This window comes from Sminthopsis crassicaudata, chromosome 2 (genome assembly GCF_048593235.1).
Source record: "Sminthopsis crassicaudata isolate SCR6 chromosome 2, ASM4859323v1, whole genome shotgun sequence".
NCBI classification, from domain to species: Eukaryota; Metazoa; Chordata; class Mammalia; order Dasyuromorphia; family Dasyuridae; genus Sminthopsis; species Sminthopsis crassicaudata.
Window position 1 is genome coordinate 499,507,612 of NC_133618.1, and position 13,562 is coordinate 499,521,173.

General features: G+C 37.8%; 1 protein-coding gene across 2 annotated transcripts in view; it reads left to right on the forward strand.

Moving 5' to 3' along the window:
• The window catches only part of PTPA (protein phosphatase 2 phosphatase activator), a 51,388-nt gene that overhangs the window by 1,536 nt on the left and 36,290 nt on the right, over nt 1-13,562 (forward strand). Inside the window, exons 2-3 of one of the 2 annotated variants that reach the window (XM_074293808.1) lie at nt 8,351-8,448; nt 10,617-10,703. In XM_074293808.1, the coding sequence (XP_074149909.1) occupies nt 8,351-8,448; nt 10,617-10,703 (185 nt within the window). The remainder of the gene's footprint in view (nt 1-8,350; nt 8,449-10,616; nt 10,704-13,562) is intronic. The other variant, XM_074293809.1, reaches the window with a different exon arrangement.

Genomic DNA, 13,562 nt, shown 5'->3' on the forward strand with positions numbered 1-13,562 from the left:
AGGAGGCCCAGGGACTGAGGGGATGAAGGAGGCCCAGGGAATGGAGGGAGCTCAGGGACTGAGGAGAAAGGGGGCAGAGGAGGCTCAGGAATTCAGGGAGTGGGAGGAGACCCAGGGACCGAGGAGATGGGGGGGGCAGAAGGCCCAGGGACTGAGGGAATGGAGGAGGCCCAGGGACTGAGGGGATGGGGGGGCAGGAGGCCCAGAGACTGAGGGAATGGGAAGAGGCCCAGGGACTGAGGGGATGAAGGAGGCCCAGGAACTGAGGGGATGAAGGAGGCCCAGGGACTGAGGGGATGAAAGAGGCCCAGGAACTGAGGGGATGAAGGAGGCCCAGGGATTGAGGGGATGAAGGAGGCCCAGGGAATGGAGGGAGCTCAGGGACTGAGGAGAAAGGGGGCAGAGGAGGCTCAGGAATTCAGGGAGTGGGAGGAGACCCAGGGACCGAGGAGATGGGGGGGCAGCAGAAGGCCCAGGACTGAGGGGATGAAGGAGGCCCAGGGACCGAGGAGATGGGGGGGGCAGAAGGCCCAGGGACTGAGGGAATGGAAGAGGGCCAGGGATTGAGGGGAAAGGGGGTAGAGGAGGTCCAGGGACTGAGGGAGTGGAGGGGGCTTAGGGACCAAGGAGAGAGGAGGCAGAGGAGGCCCAAGGGCTGAGGGGGATAGGGGGACAGGAGGCCCAGGGATTAAGGGGATGGGGAGGCAGGAAGAGACCTAAGGACTGTGAGGGGATGGGGGTGGGAAGAGAAGGTCCAGGGATTGAGGGAATGAGGGGCAGGAGGTCTAAGGATTGAGGGGGTAGGGATAGGAGGCCCAGAGACTGAGGGGATGAGGGGCAGGAAGTCCAAGGACTGAGGGAATGGGGACAGGAGGCCCAAAGACTGAGGGGACAGGAGGACAGGAGGAGGCCCAAGGACTGAGGGGATGGGGGTACAGGAGACCCCGGGACTGAAGGGATGGAGAAGCAGGAGGAGGCCTAGGGACTGAGGGGATGGAGGAGGCCCAGGGACTAAGGGGATGAGGGGCAGATGATTCCAGGTAGGATTGCAGGGGAGAAGGCTAATTTAGGACTCAGACTGAGGATCTGAGTTCCAATCCTGGTGCTACTACTTATATGATTGGCCAAATAAATTGCTTAGCTTCTTGGAACTTTGTTTCCTTATTTGTAAAATGGAATTGGGGGCATCTTTTTAAAGTTTCCAGCTTGAAATTCTTTGACTTTGCAAGATGAGGGGAAGATTTGTTTTCTTGGAAGGCCTAATAGAAAGAATTTGGGGATTTAGAGGAGAGAATAATGAAGTATGGAAGCAATCTGAGGATGTAAAAGAGGAGTTTGGTGACTTTAAGAAGATAGGGTATTTGTTAAAGGGGGAAGAGTTGAGTGATAGGAAGAAAATGATCTAAGAGCCTAGCTTCTTAAACTATGGTTTGAGACTCCATTTCATTACTGAATGTAAAGTGATTTGTAAATGTAAAAGTAAATGTTTGATTTGGATATCTATTTTATATATCTAAGATCATGTAAAAATTTCTTGGATAAAAGATGGTCTTGAGTGGAAAAAGTTAGGATACCCTAGAGAAAGACATTTTAGAGTGGGTTTATAGGGGTTGAAGATTTGGTTAGCTGGAGGAAGAAGGCTGGATAGAAGGGAGGAAATAATGAATTTTGTTCAAAAAACTGATTGGAGGAAACTAGTTATATTAATGATGAAAAGTTATGAGGAGAGAAGAATTACAAAATTTTAAAGCTCAAAGAAATTTTTAAAGTATCTCCTAAGTCTTATCCTTTATTTAATAGAAATATGATCCTGACATATAGTTTTCCAAGCCCAAAATTAGTGATGTCTTCTGAACTTGCTGAGACCCAAGTTCTTCCTAACCCTGACATGCTGTGGAAACCTCTCCTGCTTTTTAACAATTAGCCTGAGATTGTAATGGACAGGCTCGTCATCCAGAAATGGAAGATTTTCCAGGGATGGGCATTTTGGGGGCAGAGAAGCAATAAATAGCTTTAAAGTAGGGCAGTCACCTGGAGTGGAATTTGGTTAGATCTGTGAAAGGGGTCACCTGATGTTGAACAAATAAATGTGAGAAATGATACTATGACATTTGCAAAAGCTACTATGCTCTTTTTGCTGTAATTCAACCTGTCCTGCCCTGATGACTTGGGCCTTTTCCATGGCGTGATAAACTCTTGTAGTTTTAAAGTATTTGAGAGAAGCTTCCCATACTATTAAAACAACCCAATTTCAGATGGCTGATTATACAATAAGTTTGTATGAAAAACTTCTCATCCTCATTTTTGGTAACTACTTGAGGTAGCTAAGTGATGCAATGGATAGTATCATTTACTTGGAGTAGGTAAGACCCAAGTTCAAATTCTGCCCAGAATACCTAGGGACATCTCTGTACCTCAGCTTCTTTATTTATAAAATGGGGGTAATAACATCTGCCTTAGAGAGTTATGAATATGGGGTTATATATGTAAAACACTTATAAAGTACTAAAATACTGTTTAAATATTAGCTCCTGATGCAATTAACTACTGCTATTAATACATTAACTTTTTTTCACTCACCTTCCTTTCTTCCCTCCTTCCAGTTGCCAAATGTTAATTAACCATTATACCTGTTCAACATCTGTGACATCTTTTTTCTGTTTATTTATACCACAAATACCCTAGTCTAGGCCCTTTCCATTTGCCTGCCGTGTTGCAATAACTTCCTAGTTAGTTTCTCTGTATTCATTTTTTTTTTCTTTTCTAATTCTTTCAAAACAATATTCCTAAAGTGACCATCTGACTGTTACTTCCCTGCTGGTGAAGTTCAGTAGTTTCTTACTGCCTTTAGAATAGCATATACACTTATCCATTTGATCTTTTTTTTTTCCCTTAATTAAAGCTTCTTATTTACAAAACATATGCATGGATAATTTTTCAACATTAATCCTTGTAAAACCTTGTGTTCCAAATTTTCCCTCCTTTCCTCCACCCCCTTCTCTAACTGGCAGGTAATCTAATACATGTTAAATATGTTAAAATATATGTTAAATCCAATATATGTATACATATTTATACAGTTATCTTGCTGCACGAAAAAAAAAATCAGATCAAGAAGGAAAAAAAAAACTGAGAAAGAAAACAAAATGAAAGCAAATGACAACAGAAAGATTGAATATGCTATGTTGTGTTCCACACTGTTCTCACAATTCTCTCTTTGGGTGTAGATGGTTCTTTTCATCATTGAACAATTGAAACTGGTTTGAATCATCTCATTGTTGAGGAGAGCCAAGTCCATCAGAATTGATCATTGTATAGTCTTCTTGTTGCTGTGTATAATGATCTCCTGGTTTTGCTCATTTCACTTAGCATCAGTTCATGTAATTCTCTCCAGGCCTCTTTGAAATCATCCTGCTGAAACTACAAAACACTTTTCACACAAATAAAGTCAGATCTAACCAATTGGAAAAATATTAAATGCTCTTGGATAGGGTGAGCAAATATAATAAAGATGACAATACTACCTAAACTAATTATTTATTTAGCTCTATACCAGACTCCCAAAAAACTATTTTAATAACCTAGAAAAAATAATAACAAAGTTCATATTGAAAAACAAAAGGTCAAGAATTTCAAGGGAACTAATGAAAAATAAATCCAATGAAGGTGACCTAGCTGTACCAGATCTAAAACTATATTATAAAGCAGCACAGGGGCAGCTAGGTGGTGCAGTGGATAGAGCACCAACTCTGAATTCAGGAGGACCTGAGTTCAAATCTGGTCTCAGCCACTTAACACTTCCTAGCTGTGTGACCCTGGGCAAGTCACTTAACCCCAGCCTCAGGGGGGGGGGGGAAAGCAGCACTTACCAAAACCATTTAGTATTGGCTAAGAAATAGACTAGTTATTCAGTGGAATAGGTTAGGTTCAAAGGACAAAATAGTCAATAACTTTAATAATCTAGTGTTTGACAAACCCAAAGATCCCAGCTTTTGGGATAAGAACTCATTGTTTGGCAAAAACTACTGGGAAAATTGGAAATTAGTGTGGCAGAAATTAAGCATTGACCTACACTTATCACTGTACACCAAGATAAGGTTAAAATGGGCTCATGACCTAAGCATAAAGAATGAGATTATAAATAAATGAGAAGAACATAGGATAGTTTACCTCTCAGACCTGTGGAAGAGGAAGGAATTTATGACCAAAGAAGAACTAGAGATCATTATTGATCACAAAATAGAAAATTTTGATTATATCAAATTGAAAAGTTTTTGTACAAACAAAACTAATAGACAAGATTAGAAGGGAAGCAATAAACTGGGAAAACATTTTTACAGTCAAAAGATTCTGATAAAGGCCTCATTTCCAAAATATATAGAGAATTGACTCTTAATTTATAAGAAATCAAGCCATTCTTCAATTGATAAATGGTCAAAGAATATGAACAATTTTCAGATAAAGAAAAAAAAATTATTTCTAGCCATGTGAAAAGATGCTCCAAGTCATTATTAATCAGAGAAATGCAAATTAAGACAACTCTGAGATACACTACACACCTGTCAGATTGGCTAGAATGACAGAAAAAGATGAGGAATGTTGGAGGGGATGTGGGAAAACTGGGGCATTGTTGGTGGAATTGTGAGTACATTCAGCCATTCTGGAGAACGATTTGGAACTGTGATCAAAAAGTTATCAAACTGTTGCATACTCTTTGATCTGGCAGTGTTTCTACTGAGCTTATATCCCAAAGAGATCTTAAAGAAGGGAAAGGAATCCTCATGTGCAAGAATGTTTGTGGCAGCCTTCTTTGTAGTGGCCAGAAACTGGAAACTGAGTGGATACCCATCAATTGGAGAATGGCTGAATAAATTGTAGTATATGAATGTTATGGAATATTATTGTTCTGTAAGAAATGACCAGCAGGCTGATTTCAGAAAGGCCTAGAGAGACTTACATGAACTGATGCTGAGTGAAATAAGCAGGACCAGGAGATCATTATATACTCAACAATACTATATGATGATCAATTCTGATGGATGTGGCCCTCTTCAGCAATGAGATGAACCAAATCAGTTCCAATAGAGCAGTAATGAAATGAACCAGCTACATCCAGCAAAAGAACTCTGGGAGATGAATATGAACCTCTACATAGAATTCCCAATCCTACTATTTTTGTCCACCTGCATTTTTGATTTCCTTCACAGGTTAATTGTACACTATTTCAAAGTCCGATTCTTCTTGTGCAACAAAATAACTATATGGACATGTATATATGTATTGTATTTAAACATATACTTTAACATATTTAACATATATTGGTCAACCTGCCATCTGGGGGAGGGGATGGGAGGAAGGAGGAGAAAAATTGGAACAAAAGGTTTTGCAATTGTCAATGCTGAAAAATTACCCATGCATATATCTTGTAAATAAAAAGCTATATGTATATATATATATATATATATATAAAGAAATCATCCTGCTAGTCATTTCTTACAGAACAATAATATTCCATAGCATTCATATACCATAACTTATTCAGCCATTCTCCAATTGATGGGCATCCACTCAGTTTCCAGTTTCTAGCCACTATAAAAAGGACTGCCACAAATATTTTTGCACATGTGGATCCCTTTCCTTCCTTTAAGATCTCTTTGGGATATAAGCCCAGTAGAAACACTGCTGGGTCAAAGGGTACGCACAGTTTGATAACTTTTTGAGTATAGTTCCAAATTGCTCTCCAGAATGGTTGGGTATGTTCACAACTACACCAACAATGCATCAGTGTCCCAGTTTTCCCACATCTCCTCCAACATTTATTATCCTTTCCTGTCACCCTAGCCAATCTGAGATTTATCTTAGAATTGTTTTAATTTAGTATTTCTCTGATCAGTAGTGATTTGGAGCACCTTTTCATATGGCTAGAAATAGTTCCAATTTCTTCATCTGAAAATTGTGTATTCATATCCTTGGACTATTTATCAACTGGAGAATATAAGAATGAATTCTTATAAATTTAAGTCAGTTTTCTATTTTAGAAGTGAGGCCTTTATCAGAACCCTTGAATATAAAATGTTTTCCCAGTTTATTGCTTCCCTTCTAATCTTGTTTGCATTAGTTTTGTTTGTACAAAAACTTTTTAATATAATCATAATTATCTATTTTATGATTAATAATGATCTCTAGTTCTTTGGTCACAAATTTCTCTCTCCTTTACAAATCTAAGAGGTAAACTATTCTAGTCTTCCAATTTGTTTTATATAATTCTTTGTCTAGATCATGAACCCTTTTTGACCTTATCTTGGTATAAGATGTTAGGTGTTGTTTGGTCTTTAAAGCCCTTTTGATGATGATTATACATTACTCCTTACCAGGTATTCATTGCTGTAGTTAAATTGGTATATCAGCTGTTTGATGTAATATTACATCATTATCTCTTAATTTTATCTCTTTGAACAGGCTGATTCCCATGCCTAAATATTTTTATTCACTTCACATTTTGTAAATATTAGCTCACTTCAAAGCTGAGGTTAAGTGCCCTTTTTAAGAAGTTCTTGTTTCTCACAATTAGTGTAACCTTCCCAGAAGTTTGTATTTACTTTGTACACAGCTTGTGATTACTCATTTGTGAATATTCTAGTAGAATATAAGCTTCTTCAAGGTCAGGATTATTTTACTTTTGCATTTGTATCTTTAGTGTCTATTATTGATTGATTCTTGGGTCAGGTATGCTGAACTGGATTCAATATGACATTTTTCACATACTTGCATTTTAAGGCTCATTTTAAGGGCTGCTTTTTATTATTACATATCCAGATGTCACTTCTGTGTATGTTATGATGATGCTTGTCCCAGGGCTACCCAAGAATGAGAATCCCAGGTTGCTTTAGGAATTTCTCTAAATACTATATTGAGTTTTATTTTGGAACTTAGCTAGCACTTTACCATAGAAATGATGTTGTAAATGTTGATAGATGTAATGTCCAGACTAGCTTTCTGGAGGATCTCTGATGGGTCTTGGTCTTTAGGTGGAAAAGTGATGAAGGCAGGAGGGCCACCACGAGGCTGGTCAAAGGAGTCTAGAATTTGGAGTCTAGAGTCTTGAGTGTTCTCTGTGTTTGTGGCTGAGAGATCCATTCCCAGTCTTCCCAGCCCTTAAATACTTCAGTACAATTACATCACTACAGCAACTGAGCATGTGCAACCATTAGATCACCATGTCACATTAAATATATGTTTAGGGAACTATTATCTCACATTGAGTAGGTGCTTAACTATAAGCACCCTGCTGTCCTTGATTCAAGTATATATTTTCAGAGTTCCAGCTCTCTACAAATAGGTTCTTAGACTTAACAGATATTAATTTATTTACCTCAGAGAGTAAAGTTGTTGAAATTAATAGTTCATTGCTAATTGCACTAGTTTAATTGTAGGTCTTGGGAGCAGGGGTCCATATTTCAGATAGCAGGGTCCATTGTAGAAAAAAATGTATAGATCAAAATGTGGCATCTTCTTATTTGCTATTCTCAGGTTTTCAGGCAATCAGTGTCCTCATACTCCCCCTTCCCCAACTTTGCTACCCTACTCAGGTTTGTCCTATCACCTTGAATGTTCTTAAACTACCAAATTACCTACACTTCAAATAAAACTTTTCTTCAGTATAATATATCTCAATTTACGTATTAGGAAAAAAGAATTGAATTAGACTAATAAATGCCAATATGATTGATTTTTTTTTTTTCAGAGATGAGTCCATTTTTCAAGAAGAAGCTTATTAACTCAGAGGGTTATTTTAAGTGATAAAATTTCAGAAAGTAAAACAAAATGGAAGGGAATATCAGGATATGTGGAAGAAGGTATTTTTTTGGCAAAGGATCACTAAACAGTCATATCAGTCCTACCTAGAAGCTTGTCCAGATTAGCTCTCTTAAGCTATTTCTGTTTTTTATAGCTTCTTCCCATTCTTGAATTTTGGAAGGCAGCTATGCTCATCACTATACCACCAACGCAGACTATTCTTGACCTTTGAATCCATAGATTCTTTAGAAGCCACTTTGTTTCCCATGGTGGTTTGTTTGAGATGGTTTACTGAGAGGAAAAGAAGAGCCAAAAGCAAGTGATCATATTTTGTATGTGTTAGTCATAAATTGAACAATCTGTATTGTATAATTTCTTGTAAAGAAATCAAAAGGGAAAACGTCATTGGCTTATTTTTGACTAAGTTAATGGGCGTCCAGCTTTATATTTGGGGAGTTTAGATTAAGAAGTATCAAGACTAGAGAAAGAATCTGACTTGATTCAGAAGCTATTTTCTTTTTCTTTCTTTCTTTTTTTTTTTTTTTTCATTCAGACTCTTTGGAGGAGACCTCTCCTACTACTCATAACTTCATGATTCCAAAGAAGGAGATAAATACAGTTCCTGACATGGGCAAGTGGAAACGGTCTCAGGTACAAGTGGGCTGGGTTGGTGGGGGAAAATATTTCATGTTTCGGGAAGCTATGCTAGGGTCAGAACTGGAATGGTGCTGTGATTTTGTTCCTTTGTGACCAGGAGCTTCTGTGCAGTGAGGATTGGGGAATTCAGGTAACAGCCTTACTTGCCTGGAGTTTGGACTATCTAAACATTAATTTCTTGTGACCCCATTTGAGGTTTTCTTGGCAGAGATGCTGGAGTGATTCCCCATTTGCTTCTCCAGATGAAGAACTGAGGCAAACTCAGAGTTAAATTACTTGTCCAGAGTCATCCAGATTGAAAGTATCTGGGGTAGAATCTGAACTCACAAAGTGAACATCCTGAATTCAGATGTGATGCTCTATCCATTGAGCCACCTTGCTGCCCTAAATATTGGGAGAGAAACCATTATTTTATCTTCTACAAGAAAAGTTCTTAGTTGCATAAGCTTCTGTAGAAGATGTTTTGGGATTAGGACCCAAAAATCTGTCCTTATTCTCATAAGCCATTAATATACTTGCATTTTACAGTAATTTGCTATATTACTGTATGAGAAACTAAATGATGAAGGACTGGGCACCCAAAACATAAATTTAGCCCTTTGCTTTCTTTTTGGAGTTTTGAAAAGTAAAAGTCCTGAATATAGACCTGAAATTAAAATTTTGATTAAGCCATTTGGTAGACTTCTTCAACACCTAAATTCATTTCCCCCATGTTAAGTAGCTGAATTGCCTCATTTTCTGGAACAGGATGAACCTTCTTCAACTGTCAAGTCTCTGGAGATTTTGGCTGAGAAGCAAATAGTTATGTTTTTGTGGATTAGAAGAGAAGAGAGTGTTGATTATCAAACACTAGCTTTTTGTGGAGATGTTATAATGATTATCTATTTTTCTTGTAATTGTATTTTGCCCAGTAAAGCTATATATGGGGATGAAATCAAGAATTCATTTTTTTGGGCACCAGAAGTAAGTTGTTTGACTTTGTTACATACTGATTCTTATTCTCCCATAGCTTACATAGATTTGGAGTAGGATATTAGGGGCTTGAATTGGCGTCAAGATTATTTTTTGAGTGTAGAGCAAAATTAATGGAAGGACCCCCAGACATAGTATTTACAAACATATGTCCTCATTTTCTGTGGCAGAAGTTCCAGAGATGTGTAGAATCAGAGAAAGTCTTCCAGACTGATGATACCATGCACCTTCTCTTTTGTTTGTTTCACTTCCCTCTGTGTTTTTTAGACTTGAATTCTTATTACATCAGCACTTAGAAGATTCCCTGGGTACAGATTAGTATGGTAGCTTTCTTTACATTTAGTTATTGCCTAAGCACTTAATTCTTAAGTTTGCTATATGCTCAGAAATTGAATGCATGGTGTTTCTTGAGGAAGGAAGTCTTTGGGGAGTTTTATAGAAATTTTCCTGACTCTGGCTTATAGATTTTATCCAGATTATATTCTTTTATTATTGACCAAAGAGGATCTTGTTACAGGAAAGCTGGCATCCTAGATGATGATTATTTGTGAGTTCAGAGTGCTTCTAAAGAAGCATCTCATTGTCTGGGCAGTGAGGGAAAATGTGCCAAAGGGTCGGGCAGTAGGCAGACCACCTTTAGTAATTTTTTTTGGAACGTCTTAATATTAGACATTTCAGAGGTTGCTTATTCCTGTGGTAGCTTTACCTTTAGATTTGGGGTAATATGAGGAACATAGCTAGAAGCTTGATATGTGTGAAGAGGAACCTGTTATTGGTTTGATGACAACAGGTCGAGACTGCTTCTCGCCCTTGGTGAAAGTAACTCTGTCTCATCCTTTATGGGGTGGACTAAAAAGAAGATGAAAAACATACAGTTGTTGGAGTGCCTGGGTTGGGAGAAGGGGTCATGTGGGTGTGTGTCTTTGAGTGATTCATGTTTGCCCAACAGTGTCCATTGAAGGAATTGTATTTGCAGAGAACCTAGAGTTGGGAGTTTGGCAGATGGAGGTGGATAGGAGTAGATGGGGGATTGGCTTTAGATGCTGTTTTATTCTCTATAACCAGGGCTTAAGAGCCTTGGAACATTTTGGTGTGATGTATGCAGAATAGTTAGAACTGAGAAAACCTTGTTAGCTTTCTTGTTAGGATCATGGTGATAGGGCTGATTCTTTCTCTCTCTTTCTCTGCAGGCATATGCAGATTACATTGGTTTCATCCTCACCTTAAATGAAGGAGTTAAGGGCAAGAAGTTGACCTGTGAATACAAAGTTTCTGAGGTAGGAGAAAGCAACTTCTAGCCAGTTTGGGGGTGGGGAAGGAAGTTGGAGTAGGAAAGTCCTTTTTCTATTTGTTGAAAATAGATATTTATAGATATATTTATATATTTATAGATAATATATTAGATATTATAATCCTATAAACTGTTTTGCCCCAGAGATTTTTTAATTAATTTACATTGGTTGGGTCTTGGCCTTCCCCTTTCTGATACATTTACTCCAGGTTTCCCCAGGACATTTTTCATCATGTCCTGGAACATTAAAGCCAAAGCTGAGTTCTAATTGCTTACTAGTTATTAACCAATTTTGCATCTACAACCTTAGTCTGTGTTAGATAATACTAGTAAAAAGTATTTAGTGTTGCTGTAGTTTTGCCACCTATTCTGCAGATTAAATAAGTTTCTTATTACTGGGAGAGGAATAAGTAGCTTGATTATACCATAAAATGCCCTTGATTCCTGAGTATTGAATGGCTTTCCAATTTGTATAGATCCTCTGACATAGCCTGAGAAGGCTTAGGCCAACTGCCCTGACAGTGAGCTATGTGGCATAGTGTTTGAATTGTTTTGTTCTCATCCTTTATCTCATCCAAACCCCTTTAAGCCTAGTGATTGTGGCTTCTTGACAAACTAACATCTTTTGACATAGTTATTACCTTGGGGGAAATGGGATTTGATGTCACCACGCTTTCCCCCTTAATTGTCATAAGATTTTGGGTAAGTTACTTCCCTGAATCTTGGTTTCCTCATCTGTGAAAGCTAAAGAATAATAGTTGTATTTCTTTCTGTTGCCATAACTATGAGGAACATGTTTTATAAATCCTAAAGTGGAAGGCAGAGCCAAGATAGAGGAGTAAAGGCAGAATCTCTTCTGAGCTCTCCCAAATTCCCCTCTATGCAGCTTTAAAAATATTGCCTCAAAATAATTCTGGAGCAGCAGAGCCAGCAAAAGGAGTGAAACAATTTTCTTGGTCAGTAGGTTAGTAGAAAAGGTCTATCTTACTGGGGTGAAAGTAAAACCCTAGAAAATCAGCAGCAGACCTTAGAGGCAACTGAAGTAAATGGGATGGAAGCTTCTGGAGTTCTTAGTCCACAGAAAGTAAGGGGGAGCGATCTGACAACTAGTTAGAAGGAGGTTACAAGGGATGCTCTCTTTATTGGCTTTAGATGCTAGATTTTGTTGTGTATGCAGTTCCAGATCCCAATCCTAGAGTGGAGGAAGAGCACTAGTAAGAACAGAGACCCTGGTCACAGTTCCATGGTTGAAAAAAAACCTTGTGGGTGCTCACATACCAGAGCATAGGCCAGAGAGCAGTAACTCCATCTCCTCTTAGATCATACTATTTTGTAAGAACTAAAAATTTATAAACCCTGAAAACAGCAACATGAAAAACTGGAAGCTTGCATCATGCCTCCTCAACCCCAAGAGCAGAGCCCAACTTTAACATAAAGTTAAAAGTCATGAAAAAGGTGGAAAAAAGAGCAAAAAGTAAAAAAGAACTGGAATGTAAAAAGTTACTATGGTGACAAACTGAGAAGACAGCTGTGTCAAAACACTATGTGCAGAAACTTTAGCTCATGGTCCTCATCAATACATTTAATTTTACTCCTATTATAGCCAGAGAATAAATACAATTGACTTTTAAAAAGGCATTTTCTAAGTGGCATACTACAATAGCAATACAAAACATTTCCTTCAAAAGTCTGGGATTCTTCTCAAATATGAACAGGATTAGAAGACATGTAAAAATTTCACAAGTAAATATAGGAAAGTCAGGGAAAGGGAAAGAGAAATAACTGTGTGCAAAGCCTCAGAGCAAAATGTGATTTGGTCTCAGAAAGTATTGTTGGGACATCTGAAAAAGGATTTTAAATTTCAAATAAGAGAGAGGAAGAATTGGGGAAAGAAATGAGTGAAAAATGATGAAAAAAAAAAGCCAAGAACATGATAAAGGAGGCACAAAGACTTACTGAAGAAAATAACCTTAAAAAATAGATTAAATCAAATTGTAAAAGAGGCACAAAAATTTCACTGGTGAGAAAAACTCGGAAAAGCAGAATTGGCCTAATGTAAGAAGGAGCACAAAAGCTTACTGAAGAAAATAATTCCTTAAAAATTAGAATTGTGCAAGTGGAAGTAAATGACTTTACGAGACCTCAAGAAATAATAAAATCAGGTCAAAGGAAATGAAAAAAAAATAGAAGAAAATGTGAATTATCTCATTGGAAAAACAAATGATCCTGAAAATACATCAGTGAGGGATAATTTAAGAATAATTGGACTGCCTGAAAGCCATGATCACAAATAGAGTGTAAACATCATATTTCAAGAAATTAACAAGTAAAACTGCCCTGATAGCCTAGAATCAGAGGAGGTAAAATAGAAATTGGAAGAATCCACTGATTAATTCTTGAAAAAGATCCCCAAAGTGAAAGTTCCTAGGCATATTATAGCCAAATTCCCAAGTTAGGAAGAAAATGTTGTAAGAAGCCTAAAAAAAAACAATTCAAATATCATGGAGCCCCAGACTGGATAATACAAGCTTTTGTAGTCTTCACATGAAAAGATTGGAGGGCTTGGAATATTCCAGAGGCAAAGAATCTAGGATTACAACCAAGAATCACCAACAGAGTAAAATGGTATAATATGAGGAAAAATGGATATATAATGAATTTGACTTTTAAATAGAAGATTCAAGGGAAGCACAAGAAGGTAAATAGGTAAGAGAAATCATAAGGGATTCAATAAGGTTAAACTTTTTATGTTCTTACATGAGAAGATGATACTTGTAACCCCTGAGAACTTTATCATTATTACGGCAGTTAGAGCATACACAGTCAAAGACACAGGTAGGAATTG